Source organism: Lissotriton vulgaris, chromosome 3_2 (assembly GCF_964263255.1).
Source record: "Lissotriton vulgaris chromosome 3_2, aLisVul1.2, whole genome shotgun sequence".
NCBI classification, from domain to species: Eukaryota; Metazoa; Chordata; class Amphibia; order Caudata; family Salamandridae; genus Lissotriton; species Lissotriton vulgaris.
In genome coordinates, this window is record NC_141690.1 from 217,814,555 (window position 1) to 217,827,237 (window position 12,683).

A 12,683-nucleotide genomic window follows, 5' to 3' on the forward strand; every position below is an offset into this window, starting at 1 on the left:
AGCTTCTCGGTGGGCTCCATAGACCGTTTTCTCCTAGTCGCCAGTTCTTCTTTAAGAAGTAAATAGACCAAAGCTTGAAGTCTTCAGAACTCTTCGTTATTTAGTTACAAAGTGGAGCACATAGACACACACATCCACAAGAACTGACATCTAATTGCCAACGGTCAACCAGAGATCAGATTCCAGTCCTAGAATCACCCCTTACAATTTCAGTTGGCCACAGGCCTCACGCCACTTCACATGGTAAAGCACAGAGCTCTTAAACAGGGGGAGAGGGACCCCAACATTTTCCACTATTTAAATTTCAAAGCCCATTTGTATTAATATCATCACATCGGTTTTAAATTACCACGGAATGTGCTGACACTCTCAACCCCTTTATCTCCCTCCTATAGCTGCTTTGTCCCTTTGTCACCGCTTTTCCGTCTTTCTAATCTGCCTTCTTTCCACTCTCTTGCTCGGAGACAAAGTCTGAAGATAAAACATAAGGGCTGCAACCATGTGCTCAAATTAAGCACTGACAGTGTGAAATCAGCAGTTCTGTCAGTAAGTGGGGAATAGGGATGATTATTACTGAGGCCTTCACTTTTTGCGGACCTTCAATTTATGCAGCCACATTTATTTAAAGATTTTAATCCAAGGATATCTTTTGGATCTGCCGTCTGTTCTTTTACCCTACACATTATTTTTTTTGTTGTAAAAGTAGTTTTTATTGACATTTCGAAAATATTAAACCACAGTTAGCGACAATCCCGCTCAACTTCCCTCGCAGGGGGTACGGTTTGGGAATACAGAGGTCGTTTAACTCGGATGAGTAGTAGCACTAGCCTAAGGTCCGTATGCTACACGTCGATCATGGGAACAAAGTTCAGATCGGACTCAAGGTGCTCAAGGCCCACAGCGGGCTCCAGTTCAGAGCGGCTCACCGCTTGTTCACCGAGTAAGTAGCTTGGCATCATAGTCTGCATCACTTTCCATTCCGCTAAATTACTGTGCTGTCGTCGCCAAAAACTCCCCCCCAACAGTCCTGCCCAAAACCCACCCTTTCCCACCCTGCTCCCCAGTGGTGGTTACACTCATTCACTCACAGAATCATACAGTCAAAACAACTCAGGTCTGAAATAGATGAAGGCTACGCAATGAGGGAGGACAAACCGCAGAGGGCAAACCGCTGGATAGAAAACGGACTAGGGGGACCCAGCGAAAGATGAAGTTCTTAAATTCACCACGGAAAATGTCCGCCATACTTTCCATACTTAGTAATCTCCAAAGCCTTGCATGCCATAGAGCGAGTGCCGGGGCCTCCTTTTTCTTTCATGCCACCGCCAAGGTCAACTTGGCAGCGCCCGTACATAGCCATAGAATCTTTTTATCAGCTCGTGTCTGATGTTCGAGGTCAGGGTCTCGTAGTCCTAGCAAAACGTGGTCTAGCGTGTCTTTGATAGGTAGCCCAAGATCTCCTTGATGTGGGAGAGTATTTCCGCACAAGAAGGACGGATGATTGGGCAGTCCCACCATATGTGGCGAAAGTCGCCCAGCATTCCACAGCCTCTCCAGCACCTATCCGAGGAGTCCGGAAAAATCCTCTTCAATTTGGAAGGGTACATGTACCAATCCAACGTGGTTTTAAGATGAGCCTCCCGGAGGTCCAGCGAGTGGTTGTGCCTCGCGATGTCAAGCCACAGATGAGACCACTCTTCGTCCCTACACATTATTTTTAATAAACTCCAAAAGATGTCCTCACCCTACGAAGAGCCCCACTTTACATTGTTGACGAGGGCCCCACAAAAACTTCAGACTTTTTTTCCCATTCCAAGATGGCAATTGTGTGCGCACATGCATTGAAATGCATGCACTTATATGTTCTGTGGCACCAATGCAAATATTTGGCCCAAAAAAATCAGCATTTGCCGTTTAAAGTCGAGACCTATTGGTTTTGCCAATGCTTGTCCTATTTTTGACTTGAATGTCATAGCCATTATTGCGATTGTACAGGGTAGATACATCGTTATTTCTTTTTGTTGAAGAATTTAGTAATGCCTTAGTTCATAAAACAGAAGTCTTGACCGTTGATAGTTTAATTTACCGCTCCAAGATAGGCACCTCCTATCTTGAAATGGTAAATTAAAAATCACATCATGACCCATTCAGAGCTTGCTGACATGTGTGATCATTCATCTCGACACATGCGTTCAAATACTAGTGCAAAGAAGCATCGACAAAGCCAATCGATACATAACTCTTTAAAGCCGAGACCTGTTGTCCTTCCCAATACGCGTGTTTTATTGATTCCAAGCGTGCTCAGCAGTTTCAAACTCGTTAGTTAGTAACAGAAGGGACTGGAGCAATGTCAGGTGGGTACTCGCATAGGAAAAGTGCTGCTAACCGAGCGAGATGAAAGATTGAGATGCGTTGCCCTTTGTTGAAAGCTTCTACGAAGATGTACAGATGTGAGAGAATTTCGGCAAATAAAAGACTCCAATAGTTTGGATGTTTTCATATTATTGTTAGGTTTTCAGCATTTCTTTCTACCTCGAAAATATGTATTTCACAGAATGTTTGGTTGAAGTTGTGTTGTCTTTGACTTCTCTCTCGTGTTTTCTTTCTCAGTAGTCGGGCAGTGTCTGAATGCTGCATGCTGTGACTGTCAAATGAGGCGGGAGCTGGTTCTGGGTGACCTTCTGGGGCTGGCAGTTCGGTTTTATTAGAACTGCAGCCCCTGCTGGTGTTTGTATTTGTCCCAGGTCCTGTTCTGTGCTTGCAACTTTCGAAAAATAAGTCAAGCAACTTTTACTTTCAAACGAACCGACTAGTAGTGTCTTATGATCAATGTGCAAGAATAGTTATCACCTGGTAATGATGGGATTACCTGGTCTCAGGTAGGATAATCATTACCGAGATGTGTCATTGTATGGGTTATCAGGTCTTGTGTATATCTCATTTATTTAACTTACTCTTTTACAGGAAAGAAAGAAGAATGCACAGTTTGCAGGACTCGTTGTCGCATCATCTGTCTCTCAGGGCAGGTACTACAAATTGTATTTGTTTGTATTGGATACCTTTTTAACGCAAGAAGGCCTTTATTTTGCTTAAGGAGCGTGACTGAGTAACTGTAATACAACACTTTAATGCTAACATAAAAATAAAACATCAAAGAAAGGACAAAGTCTAATTCCTACAAGGAAGGAGCGTTGACACAAAATTAAGAAAGAATTTTCCACGAGGAATCATTATAAAGGCATTTTCAGTAACTTGGTAACCGCATACAAATGTACCGTCACTGATGGAAAGCCCAGTTTGTTTTTACTTCTAAATTCTAGTAGATAGCCGCGAATTATAACCTTGGCGCACACAGGCATTTTCAATTTTCTTCTTCCTGAAATGAGTGCCAGCAGGAATAGCATTTCAAAGGACATACAATCTAGGTCTATTAAGTGTAATGATCAAAGGGCGCTTTCTGTAGCGATTGACGCCTCCATGGTAAATCCCACGTGGGGACTTGACTGATGAATTGTTGGTCTTTAAAAAAGAACAAAAAAAACCCTCTTCATTAGTCTAAACACCTAAGGCAATGAAACCTCTAAGTGTGGACCCCTAAAGGCTTTAAATGCCCCACACCCCACTGATCCTCAAAAGTGGATTCAGCCAGACCCAAAAGTAACCCGTTCTTAAAGTCCATTACTAGTACTGTTTTCACCCCTTCTCCTGGCAGCACTCCTCAAAATTAAGGCAATACCGTCAGTATATTACTAATATCGAGGGATTTCTAGGTTGTTGGATACATTCAGCTACCTCCTATGAGCAGTCTGACGCTATCAAGCTTTCCTTTTCAAGTGCCATAGAAGGAGAGGACTCCCTTCAGTGCATAGGGCAAGAATGGAATAATCCAGGGGTGCTGAAGTGCCACCTGAATGAGGAGAGGAAACCATGCATGTCTCTCACAGCATTGCACTATGGACAGCACTTCCAACCCCTACTTCCGCACTTTTTGACGTATTCTGCCCAATAGGGGAATGGAGGAAATGCATAAATAAGAATGTTGAGGCATGGATACGACAATGCATCCACCCTATACGCCTCCTTACATGGAAACCGTGTACAGAATCGAGGAGGTAGTGCATTCTGCATACTCGCAAAGAGGTCCAACTATGGGTGACCAAATGTGCTGACTATTCGTTGGAAAGTGCTCTCTAATAGGCCTATTTCCAAGGAAGAAGAAAGGCCCTGCTCAAACGAGCCTCAGGCCCATTCTCCCTCCCTGGAAGATCAACTGCATGGAGAGGCAGTAAGTTTGCTTATACCCAAAAACAGTTCTACTGAGCTAGAGACAACAGTGCCTTCACTTTTGTGCCCCATTGATAATTTACATAGGCCGCCACTCCTACTGAGGAAAAATGAAGAAGTGCTAGATTCACCGCCTTCAATTCCCTCCAATCGGAAGAAAACCTCCCTCATGCTACAGACCAGGTTCCCTGCACTGACTGACACACCACTATCACTCTCCAACTGTCCCACTCGCATCTTTGGTTATACCCAAAAACAGTTCTACTGAGCTAGAGATAACAGTGCCTTCATTTTTGTGCCCCATTGATAATTTACATTGGCCGCCACTCCTACTGAGGAAAAATGAAGAAGTGCTAGATTCACCGCCTTCAATTCCCTCCAATCGGAAGAAAACCTCCCCCATGCTACAGACCAGGTTCCCTGCACTGACTGACACCCCACTATCACTCTCCAACCTGTCCCACTCGCATCTTTGGTTAAGAGTTTTAGAAGTTGAAGACTCCAGAGGTGTCACTTTGGCCTAATTCTCCTTTTTTTGTTTTTGTTTTTTTGAGTCCTCATTTCACCATTCGCAAACACAAATATATACTAACAGCCCTAGTTGTGTCCTGGGCGCCTCGGGCTGAAGTTATTGCTTATGCCTTAGGCCAGCCCGGCCTGCCCATTTGTCTAGGGCATGGTGTAATCATTGGACCCCGAGGCTTTAGACCAACCTCATTTCTTTTCCCCACTCTAACAATGGATCCCACACCACACTATTTACATTTTGTGTAATGTCAGCTTCAAGGCGTGCCAATCTAAATACAACTCTAAGCCAATTCTCATAACTTTGGCCTAATTCTCCTGATCCAGCTACCATTTCAATACCAGCCCCATATTCCCCACTTTAATCGTGGTCTCGTTGGATTGCTTTGGGCTCCTAGTTGGCAAGAACATGCTTGATCATTGGCTACAGATGTAATTTTGCCCATGATAAGATCAACACTGTTGACACAATCAGTCTTTGTACTGTCAACCATTCTGTTGCTGTTGGTGGTTCTTTGTTCAGAAGAGCTCCAATTAACAAAACTAGTTTTTTCTTCTGGCAACTGGCAAGAACACCTTCCCTGAAGTTTGTCCTGAAGTGTGCCCCTATGTACTGCAAATCTTGCATCAGAGTTAATAGAAGTTTCTTGCGGTTTAGTAAAAACCTATGTTGTTCCTGAATCCCACGGACTTCCTCCACCTGCTGTTTCGCCCTATATAAATAAGAAAAAGCAATCAACCAGTCTTCAAGGGTAAAGGAAGACCATAATTCTCTTGACAGGAATCAGCCCCACCAATGGAGCTAATACCTTGATAAATACTTCTGGTGAATACTTTAACCCTAAAGTTTATTTTTTATTTTTATGATCAGCTAAGAAGAAAAAAACAGAAGTACACAGCATAACAATATGTTGTACTTATAACTGTGTATCGTAAAAGGCCTTACATTCATGTATATGCATAGTCTATACAGTGCAGCATTGGTACAGTATTCATCCATCAACAATATCATTGCTTATCACTTTTGTCATGTAGCGTATTATCCGCAGCCATACCGTGTCGACATTTCTATCATGTCATTATTTTTCGTACAGCTTTCTCTGGGAATCTCACTGATCAGGCACTATGGGGGTATTGCTGCATAATTTCAATCCTCTTCCTGTGTGGACCTAAGGTATTGCACAAAAAGTTCCCAGAAATAAATCCCTAGGTCTAGAGGCCTGAGGTATTTCTTCTGCCTATATCTCTAATGTCTCTTTGCAATATGTCATATCAGTGACCCAGTCTTTAAATTAAGTTTTGAAAATTAAAGAATTACACATGAAATATCTCTTTATACAGAAAAGAAGGGCGAGAATATTCCATCACATATAAATGCATTTGCTGTAACATGTTGCTAGAGGCTGAGGTAAAGTTATTATGTCTCTAGATGTACCTAAAAATAGAAGTTCTGTTCTTTATGAATAGTTCTACTTTAAGCAAAGGTATTTCGTGCCAGAAAAAAGGTAAATATTTTGAAAAAAGAGTTCAATTACAAAATAAAATCCTTTTATGGTGAACGGGGGAATAGAGTTCTAGTAATTTTTGTTGATTAAAACTGAAGGCCGAATTCAGAGGTCACTGGAACGCTGTGTGTCGGAATGTTTTTCAAAAATCATTGTTTCTGTTCAGGGGAGAACATCATATCAGACAGGCTCTCAAAGAATTGGTCTACAAAATCGTGTGACAGTTCGACCAAGTTCGATAATGCTGTAACTTGGCAGGTGTGAGAATGATTACTATCATCAAAGTCTGGATCAGCAATGCTCACAGAAGGTCGTACCTGGGTGATGTTGCCTTTATTTCTCGCTCCACTGTCGCCACCTAGTCGTAGCACAGGAGTCTCAACGAATGCCGTCATCAGGATTGGTAGCCGCTGGGGACAACACAATGCGTGAGCCGTTACAGGACTTGGCAAAGTATCGATATCCATTGGTACTGCTGATAGAAGTGCAAGACAGGTGTCCAACACGCATTCTTCTCCGCATAGCATACATCGAAGCACAGGTAAGATGCAGGTTTGCCATATAGGTCTGAATGAAAGAAACCAGGTCATGTTCAGATCTCTCAGCCTGGCCAATCCAAGGACTCTAGTTATGCGGTCCCAGTAGCGTACTGATAGGATAGTTTCTTCCATCCTTGCCGGAGTCATGTCTGTGTTGTGGCTTGCCATATCGGAGCAGGAGGGTCAAAAATAAAATGCCTGCTACAAGTCCCAAAATTAGGGGTATGCCGCCAAAGACTGAATGGACAAAATTAGGAATAATTCCTAGGATTGCTTTGGATGGTGTTAACAGTCCCGAAAAAATGGTCTTAAATGCGACTGGGATGCCTCTGGCACTTGAAATATTTAGAATTTGGCTAAGCATTTCTATGAAATTTGTTGATAAAAGGTCATGTATCTCCAAAGCTGTCCTTGCAACTTGGAGATCATACGTCTCTTTTGATGACGTGATGGGCACTGTTGTCTGTAAAAGCACAGACTTCATTCTGCTTAAAGTATCAATTTGTATAGAAGAGACATTCAAACAAGGCCAAATGGGAGTCTCTGAGTCTCCAGGGCCGTTTGGAAACAATGCTTGCATACAGCAAGTGACCATGGACGTTACAATTACGAGATATGCTTTCCCTGGCATGAGGCCACAACAGCTGTGATCCGTTATTAGAATGTAACTCCCGTTTGAGAGTTGCTTAAAGAAAGGTCTGTCTGCGTTGCAGGTGGTGGTGGCATGAAAGGTTGTTTGAAGTTCCTTCACAGGCTCCGTGTAAATTAATACCCTGGCACAAAAGTATACCGCTTAGTGAATGTTTGCAATTTTCACCACTAAGAAATACATTTTTGTTGCTGTCACTATAGCATGTGTGTGTATATGGTAATTTCCATGCTGACTTAATGTACCCTTTACCCAATCGTTCATACTGGCCAGTAGGTATATATTCAAGGCAAGTTTTAAATCTGAAAGTTGTTAAGTTGTTATCGGAATAGTGATAATCCCGTGTATTATCCATTCAATGACAGGTCTTTCTGACATTGTCAATGGTAATCTCTCAAGTTTTTCGATGCTCAGGATTGTATAGTCTGCTCCTTTCTGTGCCAAGCTGATTTGTTTATCAGTAAGGTTAAAGATGGAAAACAATGACGTTGTGTTGATTAAATGCCATGGCACATAGCCTGAACGAAGATTTTGCAGCGTCCAGCCTAGCTGTACAATAGAACCCAATTGCGACTGGCCATGCTGTAACATTAGCAAGTCTTTGTCTATTATATCGATGGCAGATGATACAATACTGTCCAGTGAATATATTCTGGAGGACAGTCATTAACCCATTGTCCACTACAGAAAGTGATTTTTCCAAATTAATACGATCAATTTCTCGTATTTTTTCAGCTGTTTCAATTTGAGTTACTTTCCAAGCCTCGTTGTATGCCGCATAGATGCTGGCCGCTATGAAGCGCTTTTGACGCTGTTTGCGTGGTCCCATAATGAAATCACGCAAATCAGCACCATCTTTAAGTAAAGATAAGTGTTGCTTAATTTCTGCCAGTGTGGATGTTTTTTAGCCATTCAAGGCGCAGTTTCCCTACACTGTATGTTGTTACTATCCCTGGATGTTGTCTCTGGGAGTATCAAGGGTCTGGTCTGGTCATTGTTAACCCCTGTGTTTTTTTCAGGAATCTATCTTGACAGTTATTCGTGTCAGTAGGCCAGATTAACCACTTTTTCCAATCAGGATGTGTTCTGTTTAGATGTAAAATTTGAGATACGTCTATTTCAATATCTGTGGTTACATTATCAGGTATTGGCTTTGGAATAGACGGTTTGTTAAGGTCTTTAATCTTAGTTAGGCCAAGACAGGTTGTTTGGTGAATTTTGTCATTTAAGAACATTATTTGTTCTGGGATCATGCAGGCTAGAAATAATGCTTCTATGCCTTGTACCTGCCATTCTTTTGTACCCCAGATGGTTTTTGTTTCAATGTTATTCTTCCAAAATTCAAAACCAAATGTCATCATTTTTTCATAAAATACTTCAGAATATATCAATTTAGTATTTGTCAGCATAGTTTTCAATTCTGTTTTATCCTGTTTTATCTAACAGTTTATAATAAAACGTTTCTGCATTACTTGTATTAAACCCTGAGAAGTACTGGAATTTCTCATAGAATGTTTTCGAACTGCTTTTAGGTGGAGTAGCACAATGTTCCCATTGATTATACTTTAAATCATTTCTAGGTTGTGCAGATTTATGTAAGTAATGGTCACCATAATGTGTGAAGCAGTACATCTGTTCATAATTAGACGAGCCTTGTAAATAATCATGTTCTGTAAATCTGGCTGACAACACTAAATCAGACATCATATTATTTATACTTTCAAAATCCCAATCATCAGAAAATGTACTTGGTTTTACAAAGTCACTTAATGAAACCTTGAACTGGTGAGGATATTTTAGGATTTTGACCGGGCCATATACTTCATAGTCCTAGAAATGGCTGTGACATTTACTGATGACAGTCCTCTTTTCTTCAGGTGGGATGATTTGTGTGGTTTTAGAACTAAGTTGATGTTCTGACTTGCTGTGTCCATTGAACTATATTTCCCTTCAATGAATTTTCCCAAACAAAGTATCATGATGAGCCAAAGCAGGAGGAAAAATACACCTAGCCCAAACCAAAACTCTAACCATGGACAAAATAAGGTAAGTTTTCTTGAGTTGATGAAAGAGTTCTGTTGCTTTTTCTTTAAAAGTCTTTGTTACTGGCGTCACTTCAGGGTCGTTTTGATCTTCAGAAAAAGTATCGAAGTTGATGAAGTAGCCAGAGGCAGTTCTGTCAATTGTTGGAATTGTTTTCTCAATTTGTCTTTCGGTAGCACATTCTGATGCCACTCATTGTAGACTGGTGTTTCATGACAAACTGTTTCAATCTGTGTTTCAAGAGGCACGAGTTCCATGGCATTATTGCTTAGTCCCTCTCTGTGCACTGCAGGTTTATCAAATGTGATTAGTCTTTCAGTTTGAACCTCTTGGATTGTTGCAAATTTGGGTATTCTGTTATTTCTTGGGAGTCCACTTGGCCTACTGTTGATTATAGGCCACATGATTGTGGTTTTACCAGGTCGATTGATACAACTCTGTTCTCCTTTTTACCAGCAAGAGGTGGTAGTACTACTGATCTTGTTCCGTTGACTGCCAAGACAGGTACTGCTTTTCTGTAAGAAGGCCCAAATTACTTCTTCACCGCTATTTTTTCTCTGACTAGATCCCCAATCTTTGGAATCCAGACGGGTCTTGCTGGGGCTGGTGGTGCCTCTTCAGTGGTAGTTGGCTGTTGCTTTATTTTTATGTTGCCTAAGGATTTTCTTGTTTCATTCAAGTCCTGTAAAACAGCCAAACGATCTTTGATGTCAAAGTCTTTATCTTTTACCACTGAAGCCTGACAATCGAGGTCTTGAATATGCATTCTAGTTCCGAACAATAGTTCGTACGGGCTGAAACCTTTAGAGAATTTCTTGGCAAGTTATTTAGACTAAGTTGGACACTTATTAAATGTTTGACCCACCCATCACCCGAACCTAATACCTTCGCTGTTATAGATTGCTTTATGTCTCGGTTTTTTCTTTCCACTACACTGTTCCCCTCAGGGTGTGATGGACAAAAGTATCGCAACCCAACTCCCATGCTGGCCATGGCCTCCTTATAAGCTCGAGAACTGAAAGCAGGACCCTGGTCAGAATGGAACATGGCAATTGCGTATGTGCAGATAAAGACTCGCAGATCTTTTATAACAGTTTTGGCGTCAGCCGAGCGCTGGGGCCACATTTTTTAAGTGAATATTTAGTCTTTAAATAATTAATTGGACGCAGGTTTGTATATAGACAGTATTACGCTTCCTACATAGCAGGCCATGGCATTACTGCGCTTGACTCGCTGCTGCGATCTCTGTCGCAGTCCGGACAGTTCTTTACATATCTATAGTGGTACAGACTCATCTCCGGCCACCAGTATACTGATTGTAATTCAGTCATAGATTCTTTCATCTGTTTGTGCCTTGGACCTTCACCCATGTGTGCGTCTGCTATTAATAACTTTCTCCGGTTCGTGTTTGGAATTACCCTATCCCCCACTCCAGGGATTCGAGCAAAAGGAACAGAGTTTGCATCAATTATGTATGCATAATTGAGTGGATAGTTTACGGGTAGTGCTGCACAGTCGCCTTTTAGGGACGTCTTTACTGCCAGCATGGTTTCCCCGTCTATGTATTTTTCTGAACACTTTTTTGTGGCTACGGAAGCCGGTTTAGTTGCTTCCGCTGTGGCTGTAATAGCCAATGAATTCCCTGCAACGTGAACGCCATCACGTTGATGACTCACGGTGTGTATCACGTGAGTCTTTTGTAGTTCTTTCTGTAAAAGAACTACCTGTTTCCAAAGCATTTTATGCTTGATTGTGGCACCTGTGTCATCTTTGTAATCATTTTGAACCCAGCTCTGTAACTTGTTATTGTAAGAGTTGACGCAAAAATGCGAATCGCACACGATTAGTGTCGGGAATTCACGTTCTGCATTTTCAAGCGCCATCTTTAAACATCTGATTTCAGCTCTCTGAGCCGAACAGTTTCTCACTGATTCAGTTTTTGTTATTTTCGGTCTGAATTTACTGCACAGCCAGCGACCTTTAACAATCGCGCAGGCTGCATCGTACGATTTGTTTTCTACATTGTAGTGCTGTACAAATCTGTATGTGTAGATTATACAGGAGTATTGTTGTAGAGGAAGAATTTCGATTGGCAGAGGATATTCTTGTTCATAAGTTAAATCATTCAGTTTTTTCATGTGCGGGGCGAAATAGTATTTCACATCTTCCGCGCCAAGAGAATTTACATACTGTATCCATTTCGGATCCAGTGACACTGTAGGCAGGTTTACTGGGCTGAATAGCGCCTCTAAGGCGGATTCTGCTGTGAGGACATTGATCCTTTTGCCATGTGCTAGTTCTCGTTCATTCGCTATTGCAGTTTGTACTGCTTTCACAGTATTTTCTGTGAGACTGAATGTTTTTTCTGCTTGTGTGTACAAGTGTGATTTGTAAGCAATTGGTATCTTTTTTCCCTCATTAGAGGTCAGGTATGTAAATCCACATCTTCCTGGGATGACTTTGATTACAAGGATTCGTGTATTGTCACGTGTATCTAATTTTGTTTTTGCTAACATGATTGTTTGCAATGTTCTCAAAATTTCTTTGTGTTTTTGAGTCCAGTTGATTGGTTTAAAATCAGGTTTAATTAGTTCGTAGAGAGGTTTAACCCTCTCCGCATAATTTAGAATGTAAGTTCTTCTGAAATTCAGGAAACCTAGAATCGATTGTAAGTTCTTCAGCGTTTTTGGTGCTTTGAGTACAGCGCACTTCTCTAAGAAGTTGTCTACCAGGCTATTTCCTTCACTTGATAATTCGTATCCTAAAAATAATACTGTCAGATGGGCAATTCGAGACTTTTTAAAGTTGAATTTGTAACCCTCTGCTGCGAACCCAAGTATTATGGTGTTCACCCTTTTCAAGTGAGTCTCCAAGTCGTCATCCGTTAGATAGATGTCATCGTCATAAGATAATGCCTCATCATCATATATTTGTAGTAACTCTGTTACTCTGGCTGAAAATAATCCTGGGCTGTTCTTGAATCCCTGTGGGAGCCTACAGACATTTTTCTGTGACCCCATTACTGAGAAAGCGGTCAAGTATCTGCTTTCTGGTGCAATATTTTGACAAAAGAAACCATTAGATATGTCTAATGTTGTTTTTATATTTTTTTAAAACTATGTTATTCATTAGTGCAGC

At 41.4% G+C, this 12,683-nt stretch overlaps 1 protein-coding gene across 1 annotated transcript in view; it reads left to right on the plus strand.

Annotated features, from left to right (window-relative positions):
* RNF212 (ring finger protein 212) overlaps window positions 1–12,683 on the plus strand; it is a 472,806-nt gene that overhangs the window by 79,316 nt on the left and 380,807 nt on the right. The window contains exon 2 of the mRNA XM_086964465.1: window positions 2,965–3,026. Coding sequence (XP_086820591.1) covers window positions 2,965–3,026 — 62 coding nt within the window. The remainder of the gene's footprint in view (window positions 1–2,964; window positions 3,027–12,683) is intronic.